General features: G+C 32.2%; 1 protein-coding gene across 1 annotated transcript in view; it reads right to left on the bottom strand.

The window, feature by feature from the left end:
• The window catches only part of LOC118191960 (DNA (cytosine-5)-methyltransferase 1-like), a 105,294-nt gene that overhangs the window by 39,589 nt on the left and 52,498 nt on the right, over nucleotides 1-13,207 (bottom strand). The window contains exons 11-13 of the mRNA XM_085820090.1: nucleotides 11,984-12,158; nucleotides 7,825-7,922; nucleotides 875-950 (exon numbers count right to left, since the gene is read on the bottom strand). Of these exons, the coding sequence (XP_085676216.1) occupies nucleotides 875-950; nucleotides 7,825-7,922; nucleotides 11,984-12,158 (349 nt within the window). The remainder of the gene's footprint in view (nucleotides 1-874; nucleotides 951-7,824; nucleotides 7,923-11,983; nucleotides 12,159-13,207) is intronic.

Here is a 13,207-nt window from a genome sequence, read left to right as displayed (position 1 = left end):
TTCTGGCTCATCAGCTTTTTTAGATCATCCATTCAGCCCTCATGCTATTAAAGTTTGAGACAATTGGCCCACTGACCAATTTAACTCCACAAGGGATACATGATCTCATGGAAATTTTTTTAAAGGGAAAGATTACAAAAATTTCATGCAGCCGTCTATCTCATATGCTAAATATTTATCTTGAATTACCGGAGTTTGTCAATCTATTTCATTTTATCCCTGGTGGCCACATTACTTAATATAATAATGAGGGATTTTTTTTTACATGATAAAAAGTTACTCTCAATGCTACTGTTATCATTAATGTTGATAAGTTATAATAATATTGAAGATTTCAAGTAAACATTTATTCAATGCCCAAAAATTTCTCCCTTCATTTTCCATACAAAGTGTACTTATTCTGTTATACCCATTTATTTGATTACAATTTTTTAAAGTTTTTATAGACTTACAGACTTTTCAAAGTACCAGCCTATTCAGTGCATAGTGGTAAGTTACAATATTGCAGCATATTTTACAGCACAATATATGCATGTGGTATAAGAAATTATATAAAATTTTTAAACAAGATGACACTAAATATCAGGCTCTCGTAGCCAACATTTGTCATTATTTTCAGCAAAATAACTTGCATATTATCATAGTCATAGACAAAATATTTATTCGTCTGTTTATTATTATTATTATTATTATTATTATTAATTTTATCTGTTTTGATGAATTTAATTTCTAAATCAGAAATATGCCATTCTGAGGTATTTATTTTGGCTCAAAATAAAAATTGGCATATTAAGTCAACGTATATCGGATTTAAAAATTGACACAGATAAAAATCTTAAATTCTTCCCCATCTAAAAAGAAACAAAATGCTTACTTTGTCCATTGCATCATCTAACTCATCATCTAATATATCATTATCATCAGCTTCTTGAACAGCCATGTTGGGACACCTGTAAATTCAAATGTCACATTCTTTTAATTTTAAGTCAACAATTCTTATATTATTAAAAAAAAGTATATGTTAATGTTAATATTAACAGAGAAAAGGAATCAAAATCAGATTTTGAATCATAACATTTCTATCTTTCTGCTGAAGTAAATTAACCATTTAATTCTCCAGTGTCTTTCTACAGTTTCTTGTATGCCACTTACTACATCTTTATGAATTCACTTCACTGCATAGTTTAATATCTAATTTATCATTCATATCATGTTCCATATTTGTCTGTCTCCAAGAAAAGAGAGCAAACTTTGTAAACTTTTTTAATAAATTAAAACCTACTTCTCAAATTATTAATTAATCCACGTCTTCCTGCTCCTGCACTGCAACTTTTAAAACATAGCGTATGTGTGTTTGTGTGTGTGTGTGTATATATATATATATATACAGGGGTTGGACAAAAATATGGAAACACCTTTAAAAAACATGTTTCTTTGCTTAATATGGTGTAGGAAACCCGTTGGCATCCAAAACAGCTTGCAGTCTTCTCGGAATGGATAAATACAATTTCTGTATGTTTGCCAAGGGAATATTATACCATTCTTCCTGCAAAACGGTGGCAAGTTCAGATAACGATGTTGGCGGTGGATAACGAGAACGCACTTTCCGTTCCAATGTAGACCACAAAGGTTCGATAATATTCAGGTCTGGTGACTGTGGTGGGCAGGGGAGATGGGACAACTCATCCTCGTGCTCAGAAAACCAGTCCTGGACAATGTGAGCTGTGTGAACAGGGGTTTTGTTGTCTTGGAAGACACCATCACCATCGGGGAACAAAGTTTGTACCATGGGATGAACTTGATCGGCCAAAATGTTCACATAAGTCTTGGCAATCATGTGCCCTGACACAGTTATCATGGGGCTAGCAGAGAACCACGATTTGGCTGCCCAAACCATAACAGAACCCCCACCATGTTTCACTCTTGGCAACAAGCAGTCTGTATTATAGGCTTGAGATGGCGTTCTCCAGACGTAAACTCGGCCAGAAGTGGGAAACAATGTGAAAGAAGACTCATCAGACCATATTACTCGCTTCCACTGCTCTATAGTCCAGGCTTTATGACTTAAACACCACCTTTTCCTGTTACGGGCATTAGCATCACTGATGAGTGGCTTCTCAATTGCAGCACAGCCAGCAATTCCCTGTTTGTGAAGCTCCCTTCTAATTGTTTTGGTACTCACAGGGTTCGGTAACACAACATTCATTTCAGCAGTAACTTTTGCAGCTGTGGTCTTCTTATTTTTCGTCACAATTGCCCTTAATGATCATCTGTCACGATCACTCAGGACACACTTTCATCCGCGCTGTGATTTAGCAGATGATGTTTTTCCAATTTTCAAATATGCGGAATAAATCTTCGATACAGTACCTCTTGAAACACTAAACACCTCGGCTACCTTGCTTACGGAAGCACCTACCATACGTGCTCCAACAATTTGCCCACGTTCAAAGTCTGTTAACTCTGACATAATGCAATGACAACCTCACATAACAGTACTCCGACAACAACTGAACTGTTTAGCACATTTACGAAGTTGTATAGGTGGCGTCAGTAGTCAAAAACGCCAGCGCCACCTACATATTTCATTAAAATCAATCTTTCTTTTCAAACATGCATTTCACAAGGTGTTTCCATATTTTTGTCCATCCACTGTATATATATGTGTGCACACATATACATACATGCATACTAATGTTCAAAATTAAAATTATGAGTCAAAATAGTGTAAAATCTAAATAATTGGTTTGATGTACTAAATTTTTATTTACAGACACTCAACACCATGAGACAGCCAACAGTAACTTTAATATATATATATATATATACATATATTAAAAAAAGAAGCTTCTGATATAAAAATTAAACCCTGTACAGTCAAAACACGACACTTCATAATATTACCTCAGATTTCTAGAATGGTCCAGCTATGAAGGAATATGGCCACTCTGCATAGTTTAAACACTTTATTAATGGGCTTCATACTGTAAATAAAGTAGCTGATCATAGCTTATTGCAACAAACCCATTCTTCTAAAAATGAAGATTTATATATCTGGGGGGGTATACAATACTGTGGGCTGCAAAGAAAATAAAAGGCTAAAACTTTGTCTAATGCAATAGTTCTTTAAAAAATAAAAGGAATATAAGAAAATCCTAGTAGAAGATCAATACCTATTGTTTCTTTCCTGACACCTTGATCTTTTTTTTACAACTAGCTTTTGGATGTCTGAAGACATGATGTTACTCGTACTAAAGATTTTCAAAACAGAGGTCAGATGTATGCATGAAATCTAAATCTCATTTGGAACTTGTTCTTTCTCAGAAGTGATAAAAGTTGTTTAACTAATACATATTACTGAACGTGGTAATCACATACGATGCAAATTTCTGGTTTTCTGGGAAATGCACTGTTAAGTATTTTAAAATTTGGGGATGCCCACTTCACTGAATTTCTATTAATTGCATCTGTAAAGGATTTAGCACATTCTCAATGTTGGTTTATAAAATATTACTGAGAAATGAAACCGTTTTTGAGTACAAAAAAGAATCCTTTTAGCACCCAAGGTTTTACACATCTCAATATTAGGTGAGATTCCAATTTTTATTAATATATGGTAAATATTTTTTTCATTATTTCAGGCAAATCAACAACAGCAGAAATATGAGTCAAGGGCTGCATGCAGCATGCGAGTTTGACACATCTGTTGTACAAGAAGTAGCCAAGCACCAAGCAGTTTGGAGGATGATTACCATTGAAGAGTGGTATCGGTTGATCTGACTCCATAATTGAATGAAACAGCATTGATATAAAAATATTTTTCATTATACACACAGGAATAAGACTCGTACCGTGAACACTGCGTAGCAATCTTTTACTCCAATGGCGCCAGCCAAAAAAAGACAGCGAGGCGAGACAGAAGTTGTGATGTGACAGGACAGGTGTTGTTGCACCTCTTGCTGATTGACTACAGAGTATGCCCCCAGTGACGAAGTCACGATTACAAATTACAATAAATATATTCAACATATACAGAAAATGATATTGTAATAGTGAAATATAGAATATGAAGTACACTATAATAAAAATATACTGTACGTGGTATAAATACAATAGAAACATATGCATAATATAGTTTTTTTTGTTCCCGACATAATTGACAAGGCTTATGAGTTTGAGAAAACATTTTCTCTGTTTCAGTGAGTTGTAGAGGCAAATGCAGTTGGACTTTCAGTTCCGTCAGGGAGTTTGTGGGAAAGTACTATGTCTAACCCCCACTGGTGATGCATCAGTTGCTAATGTTAAGGGTAATTTTGGATCATAATGTCTCAACTTTTTGTGAACACAGTTCTTTTTTAATATTTAGAAAAGCCTCCGGACAACCCCTTGTGCAATCCCATTCTGAGCCTTAGTTAAATGGTCTAAGGGGTTTATAAATGTCGCTAAATTTGGGCAAAATTTACTATAAAAATTAACTAATCCCAAAAAAAACTTTGAATTTCCTGGACATTTCTGGTTCTCAGGGCTCTGACAATAGCTGATAATTTTTTTTCATTGGTTTTATGTACACCATTAGCATGAATTTTGTGGTTTTCGTGGTTTTCCCCATGTGTCAAGTGTATACGAGCGAGTTTCTTTTAGAAAGTCCTCCACGAAGGCATCCCTCCCTTTAGGCAGATAGCCCTCGTGTGCTTTGCCATAACTGAATAATCTAATCCAATCCAATCCATAAATTTCGTGATCTAAAAATTGTACCTGATACTGAAAACATTTACTTTTCTCCAAATTTAATTTTAGTCCATGAGTTTCACATTTTTGAAAGAAATTTTAAAGTATTTAAATTAAAATGTGCATCCTCGTCAAACCCTGTTATTTTCACATCATCCATGAATACTTCCATTCCTCGGAATAAGCCATGAGTGTAACGTTGCCAGATTGCTGGTGCTGCATTTAGCCTGAATATTAATAATCTCTTTCACTTATATAATCCCATGTGTGTACTTATTGTTAGCAATTTTTGAGTCTCTGGGTTTATTTTCATTTCTAAGTAAACATGCTTAAATCAATTTTTTTAAATGTAATGATGCTAGATTGCATCAATGTAATGTTGCCAGATTGCCAGCACTGCATTTGGCTTGAACATTAAACTCTTATACTTGTATAATTCCGTGTGTTTTTATTGCTATCAGTTTTTGAGCTTCTGGGTGTACTTCTGGGTAAGAAAGCATGCTTAAAATCAATTTTTAAAAAATGCTTTTCCCCACTCAAACATGAAAATATTTCCACAGTGCGGCAAAGGATGTTGATGCGTAACAATATCTGGGTTTACTGCTATCAAGTAGTCGGCACACAGTCACACAAAGCTGTCCAACTTAACTACAAGTACTACCGGAGTTGCCCATTCCGATGTTTCAACCTTTTCTATTATATCCTTCTTTTCCAAGTGATCAATTTCTTTATCTATCTGGACTTTTAACGCAAATGGTACTTGCCTAACTCTACAAAATATTCGTGAAGCATTCAGTCTTAATTCTAGTTGAACTTCATAATTTTTTATCTCCCCTAAATTTTTCATAAAAAATCTCTTTATATTATTCTAATAATTTATTTAAACTACTTTTTTTGAGAGACAGAAATTGACTTTATTGAGGACCAATCTAAATTTATCTCTGAAAGGCATTTTCGACCAAATATTGTATCAGGATTTTCTTTAACAATATAAAGATTTTATTTTTGATTTTGATTTTCATAAATTCTAAAGGTATTAGTTTTTCTCCATTATATGTTTTAAATACTTGTATTCTGAATTTTATCTTTCAAAATTAGCCAGAAATTTTTAAAACTCATTACTGATACTGCACCCCATGTGTCCAGTTCCATAGCTACCAGTTTCCTATTATGTTCACTTGAAGCATTATGGGTGGTTTCTTATTTTTACCTCACTGGAATTTATGCTGTTTATAACAATCGTGTTTTCGTTTTCTACATCAAGTTGCTTTTGTATGATTTTCAGCATTTTTAGGAGTACAGCATGCTCTTTCAATGTGCCTGATTTTCTAACAAAATTGGCAGATACTTGTCTTACATTTACAAGAATTCCTAACGTGGTCATTTCCTGTACATCACAAAAACATTTTACCTTTAGCACTCTGAGAAGTTTTGTTTTTCAAACTTTTGCTCTGGAGTGACTGATTTAGATTTACCTTTATTCTTGGTACTAATTTTCTGAATTTCTACAGGTTTCCAAATTACTTTGTTTGCACATTTTAATACTTTCACCATTGCCAAAGCTGTTTTTAAAGTATCATCTAAACTAATATTATCCTGCTCAAAAATTCTATTCAGAATAACCCTTAGCCCATTAACAAACACATTCCACAACATCATATTTAACATATTCTGATCATAAGCACACAGTAGGGAGTGGTTGTAACTCTGCCATATACAAATTGTTTCCCACTCTAGCTGCTTTTGATTTAAAAGTACATACCTGCTCAACATTATAAGTGGCTTAAAATTTAAATGATTTCTCAATGTTGTTTTCAACACATCATAATCTTTATTGGAAGGATTATCAAGATCAAGAGCCGACAAGTTTTTAAAAGACTATACAATTTTCCAGACAAACTAGAAATCAGTACATTCCCCACATTATCACATGAATCATTTTGTATACCTAAATAACTTTAAACTGAACAGAAAGTTTCGAATTATCAGGTTGTGGAGTAATAACTGAAGTTCGTTTGTCCATAAGAGCTTTATTTTGCTCTCTCAGTTAAGTTATTAGCTACTGCATGTTTAATTCCTCTGAAACAAAAAGGCTAGAAAACTTTTACTTTATGCCGTCTTTGGAAAAATCCCTATTAGAAAATGAAAATGAATATCCAATAGCTGAAAAGCTCTTCGTGTAGGCACTTCTTTTTGCTACTTTACAATTCCACAATCATCGTTGCCAGTTTGTTGTATCGTCATCATATACTCGTTGCATAAGACACTTTATTCACTTTATAAGACACTATTTATTAAAAAAAAAAAAAAAAAAAAAACTTTTCCTCTACACATAAATGCATACAACACCATGACAGGCTTTCATAGTCTCTGACCTGGTTCATACTAGCTTGGTGCATGCCAGCTCTGCCTTTGATTATGTCGATAGACCACACATACCACTGCTGTGTCATATATTTAATGCCATATATCAATCTTCTGCAGGTGGATGGTCTGAGCCAGGCCTTCTGGTAGTAGTGTTTAGCTAATTGGCAACATAACCAAGATATCACATTTTGAGACACTCATATCTATATAGTGACCTTTATCTGAAACTTGACAGCCTCAAGCCTATTATTGGTTCTCCATCTCAATCCACAATAACTGCAAGAACAGATTTTAACTGAAATCAATGAATTTTTCTAGCTGGACAAACAATTTTACAGATGAATGTAAAAGATTCAGAAACTGATTACATTTACACTGGCATAAGAACACTGGCATTCATTATATTTGCCATTCCCAGATTTATACATAGCATCAATCTTTAAAATAATAGTGATAGTTCTTTTGAATTATTGCAAAATATGTGATTGTAACCTTAATTTTGGACACCAACATATATAAGAAACAAATTAATAACATATTGATTACAGCCTCTTATTTGAATGCTAAAATGCAAAAAGAAATAACACTATACATTTTGTTTTGTAAATACGAATACAGAAAATCTTTACACAATAAGTGAAAATGAATAGAAAATAACCGTCATATTTTAAAAATACAATATCTGCACCTAAATCAACAATAAATAATAAAAACAATGGAGGAACATACCGACGTTGTTTACAGGCTTGTTTACCTCTTCCTGTGCCTCCAAATTTGATCATGTCACGACAAAATGAGCATTTACCACAATCAGGAAGTTGGCATGCCTTTAAAAAATAAATAAATGAATGAATATTTTAACCTTTTCGTAAGAATATGTTTACAAGAAACTGAGTCTTTCATGTTGGTAAGCTTTTATTTATTAAATTAAGTAACGGAACAAGATTCAAATCCCCTAAACAATTGTTTTAATACAGTATTGCCCCAAATTATGCAGCAATGTGCTCCTGGACAACATTGTCAGTCAATACAAATTTTTCTATAAACATAATCATAGATGAATTTATGGGGTCATACTGGTTGCAACTGTAAAAGAGTCCCATATTTAGGGTAATTTATTAAAAAAATATAAAAAACAAACTCTGTGTCTTAAAATGAGGAGCCCCAAGAATTCAGGCAAGTTGGGCCCCTTTCATATATCAACCGCTGGGCATAGTTAAAATAAGGAGGCTTGTACCATACAATTAATTTTTATATAAATACACAAATTTCAATTCTATTCATATTAATATCTTAATGAAATATTTGTACTTCATTAAGATATTTATATGAATGGAATTGAAATTTGTGATTAATTCTGTGTGATATAATGATCATTAGTATTTACAAGTGTCGTTACTTACACAGCAAATTTGATTTGGTTATGATAAATGATGAGAGAAACCTGAAGCATAAAAGGAATTGTATGTAAGTATAGTCTAGCAATCCTTTGCCCTTCCCCTTTTACAAATTTTTAATAGCTAGCGACAATACTAATTATCTCTTTTCAAGGTGTTGCTACTCAATGTTAATCTGAACTGTCTTCAAGTTCCTCAATACAAGCTTCAATGAAATTAACTCATCTTTTGATTCTGAAACTTTCAGAATATTTCCTGTAATTTTAGGATCAAATTTCTCAGTTTACTCAAAAATACTGATTCCAAATTCCAGAAGATAGCCAGGAGCTCTACAAAATATTTACTCTTAATTTTCAACTCAAATTATCTTGTCAAAACAACTAAAAAACTATCAATACAACATTCACCTACTAAAAGAGAAATAAGATTGTCTTCTGTATCAGAAAATTTCATATTCACAGAGAAGAAGAAAAGGCAGAACATTTTCTAAACATGCATTTTCAGAATATCTTCTAGACAACATTTAGAAATTAGTGTCTTTCAATATGTGACAATAAAATTACCTTCTGGCTGTGACAATAAAAGTACCTTCTGTTCGACTGGCCTCTACTGAACTCCTTTTGTTTCTGCTTTTTGATAGAGATAGTTTTTAATGTTAATGTATGTGTGGATGCACACAGGAAATGCATCAATATAGTTTGGAGTTACGAATGTTTATTGTTCATATTTAACAGAAAATAGAACCCCAAAATACAAATCAGTGCTAATTTTTGGAATAAAAATTCTAGAGGAAATATTTTTCATTTAACAACTGAAACTATATAAAGAAACTTAAAAGCAAGAGAACTTTTATTAGACAAGAATGCAGAAGGTCAAGTAAAAAAAGGGAGGAGAGAAGAAATAATCCAGAAGGCAAAAGATCAACTACTGGTATCTTCTAGGAACTCAATGCATTAATTTTCATGGGAATCGTGATTATTCAGATGCAGTTACGGTCATGTTTTTCTTAAAAAGGAGGAGTGACAAAAGGGATAAAAAGAGAAGCAGAAAAAGTTTTGCCTGTGCTATATTTCTGTGGAGCACAAATTAAAACAGCCTGACTAAGAGAAAAGAGTGGCATATAGCTCATGGTTTTAGATCCTCTTTGAAGATCTGGGTATAGTTCTTGACTCTGCTACTGCATTAATTCAAAGAAACTTTGGCCAATACATTCACATAATCTAATGCCATCTGATTATTTTTGTGAGAAATATCTAAAAAGCTGAGTTCCCACAAACATACAATGAATTAGATGCTTTGAAAGCTAGCATCAACAATGCAATTTAGTCTGTAGCTATGGATGTATTGGTAACAGGGTTCATAGCCACATTTTAGTTCAAAAAATAAGCACTTATAAGCACTTTTCAAGCACATTTTAAGAAAAAAAATAAGCACCTGTCTAATTACATTATACACAACTGCATAACTTCAAAAAATAGACTCGTAATTTAAAATATGAGAAATGCAGCATTTATTAAGAGAGAATAAGCATGGAACCTCAACCATGGAAAACAATTACTTTTTTTTTAATTTTAAATAACAGTTTGATTTACAGAACTATACTTGAAAAAGAAGAGCGGAGGGGGGATAGACTGTAGCCGTTCTTTAGATTTTTCCGCTAAAAAAATGCTTTTGACATTTCGATATGTGCATCATATAAAAACAAACCAACGGAACAGAAAAATATTCTGCTTAGCAAGCACAGTAAAACTCTTTTAAGTGTTCATAAACAAATCTCGGAACGAACATCAAAATTAATTATCTCTGCAAAATATCGCAAACATTATTGCGCAATACATGCATCGTAATTCTTCCCTACATGATATTACGGAATCGGATTCAACAGCTGCCGATATCGGTAGAATAAAGAACTAAATCGAGAAAAAGAAAGAGACTTGGGGTGTTTTTCATTCTAATTTTCAACAGACTGCATTAAATTTCCGGAATAGAATCATTCTTCACTTGGGTTGGTAGACCTCAAAACTTTCAGTCCTATTCAATCCAGATTAGAAAGTGACTGACAAAAAAAAAAAAAAAGTCCATTGCTTGTTTTGCAACGAACTGTAACAGTTTCAATATTCGAGATTTTGCGGAGAAAGGGGAGAACCTCCCAACCTTCGTACTGTATAATGTATTGGCCAAAAAAAATTAAATTATTTTGACTATTCGATTACTTTCTCTTTATTTACGCCATTCCGAATATTATTAATTAGAAAGCTAATCTGTGTTAAAACACAACCATTTTTGGAGGTTTACTATACTTCAGTTACTGCAACAATGTTATTATAAACATTCATACATATGCTCATAATATAAGCATAACGATCATATCATAATAAACACGAATATGAACTGACCAGGCGGAACGAGAATGCAAATTATTAAGATCTTGATAGAAATTCACACATGTGTAGTATTTGGGTGGGAGGAAAAGAATGCCAAATGTACCGGAATTTTCTACTGCTTTCGCAATTCTTTGACCAACAGAACGACGGGCACCTGTCTGTACTCACCGCGCACACCAGATGTTATGTTAATGCAGAGAAAGGGGGAAAAGCTGTTTCCGGGAGTATGATTCACAATCTGACATTCCATATTAAGAAGAAAAGTTGTTTATTTAGTTTCGGCTTTGGTACAGGGAAAAATTGCACGTTCATTTTAAAAAAAAGCACTAAAAGCAAAAAATAAGCATTAAAAACAAAAAAAATAAGGGCTTTAAAGAAAAAGTAAGCACCTATAAGGGCCTTTATATTTTATTTTCAAATATAAGGACTTATAAGCACTTATAAGGACCGCTACGAACCCTGTGATAAGGATGTTCCAAAATATCATGAACTAATGTTTGGACATAAACGGTAACCACTTCCAACAAGTTTATAATGTCATCATATTTCTCCCAAATAAAGATAAGCCTGTTTCAGATTTAACTATAATATCTTTATTAATGTCAAAATTATTAAAGAAATAATGGGTTTGGTATCCTGTATTTAATAGACATAATCATTATAGAAATACAAGCTTTATCTTAATTGAAATTAAAAGAAATTAGAATCCATACATATGGTAACTTTAAGAAATTCAGTTTTAATGTTCTTTATTAGAAGAATAGCCTTTTTTTTATTATTTTCCATATTACATTAGCATCATTTATGGTACATTACAAGTGCTTTAGTATTATATTCTGCAGGGAACTAGCAATAAAATGATTACAGTGATGTGGTTAATATTTTTTAAACTATAAATATTAGTAATGAACATCATTTCCCTAAAAAGACCAACAGAAAACTAAAATCATCTGAAAGACTGGAGGTCATCTTAGAAAGGTATCACTGTATATCTAAAAGAGTAGTTCTAGAGGAAAAAATATTTAATAGCATATAAATTTGTTTTATAACTTTTATTTCAGAGTATTTATGATCCCTAAATAGTTTATTATAACATCTGGGTCTTACCTCACATACACCACATCGCTTTCGCCTAGGAGTATTGGTTGAAGATGCTTCTAACTGTTCTGTGAAGAAATTTTCAAAAATCATGCGAACTAATGGTGTTGTTGTAGCCAATGAATGTCCTGCCTTTTTCTTTTCTTTAGCAGGGCGATATTTCACAGCTTTCCGTAGAGATTGCCTAAACAGCAATAAATAAATCAGATGGTCATTAAGCTTTTACTAGATGCAATCCTAAAAATTAGAAATCCTGTTAGATGATATTTTAAATAAACTGTTAGACTAAATATTTCATTTCATAATAAATTATAAACACTTATTTTACATCATAACTTACTCCTCTTAGCTGACAGCAAAACAACAGCAATAATAATAACCTGTAAGCATACACTTAGGCAAAACTACCCCAGTCAGAAAGAATTCTGAATAAAGAAATGAATAAATTCAGAAAGTAAATATACATTACTCAGTGTCTCTACCTGTCAAGTGCCTTTTAAGACCATTCACCTTATATGCAAATGAAAATTATTTTAAAGTCACTTTTTTATCTCACTTTCTTGGGTATGATTTATTGATGTGCAAGAAAGTACATTTTGTGGTGAATATTTCTTCACTGTAAAGAATAATAAGCATAATAATAATTTTCAAAACACAACCTGCACAATAAAATAAATATTTATGCTGAATTATATGTATTTCTTGGTGATTAAGTTGTTGCAAAAGAATACTCTCAAAAATCTCAGAAAACAGTAACATGTACATGTTGACACAAACAACATAGAAAATTCTCAGTTATTTCCAACCTACATATTTAAGCAGATTCTTTTCTTATGTAAAATTAATTTTTCTTTTGTAATTAAGGTATAGCATAATTTGTATGCCATTTTAACTCGGAATAAATATTTACCTCACATGTACTAAAACTTCACAAATATATACATATATGCATGCTTAAAGGTTAAAATGGAATCCTAAATCACCATTTAAAAGTGCATCAAAATTCACTTACTTTTGAGAATCTAACATTTATCACTGTAAATTAGCATACACATTATAAATTATGATAAAATTATCATGTCTTGAAACATAAAGAAGATAAAATTTTTATTTAAGTTACAAATTGATAATTTTTTAAGACTCAGCACTCACTTTGTTTTCTCTAAAAATAAAACAAATTATTCTTCTTAAAACATAATACATTTAAAATATCAGATGGATTGATTTTAATAA

The sequence above is a fragment of the Stegodyphus dumicola genome, chromosome 7 (genome assembly GCF_044657685.1).
Source record: "Stegodyphus dumicola isolate Sdum_Otavi_A_Nest chromosome 7, ASM4465768v1".
Taxonomy (NCBI): domain Eukaryota; kingdom Metazoa; phylum Arthropoda; class Arachnida; order Araneae; family Eresidae; genus Stegodyphus; species Stegodyphus dumicola.
This window is presented reverse-complemented; position numbering and strand designations above follow the sequence as displayed.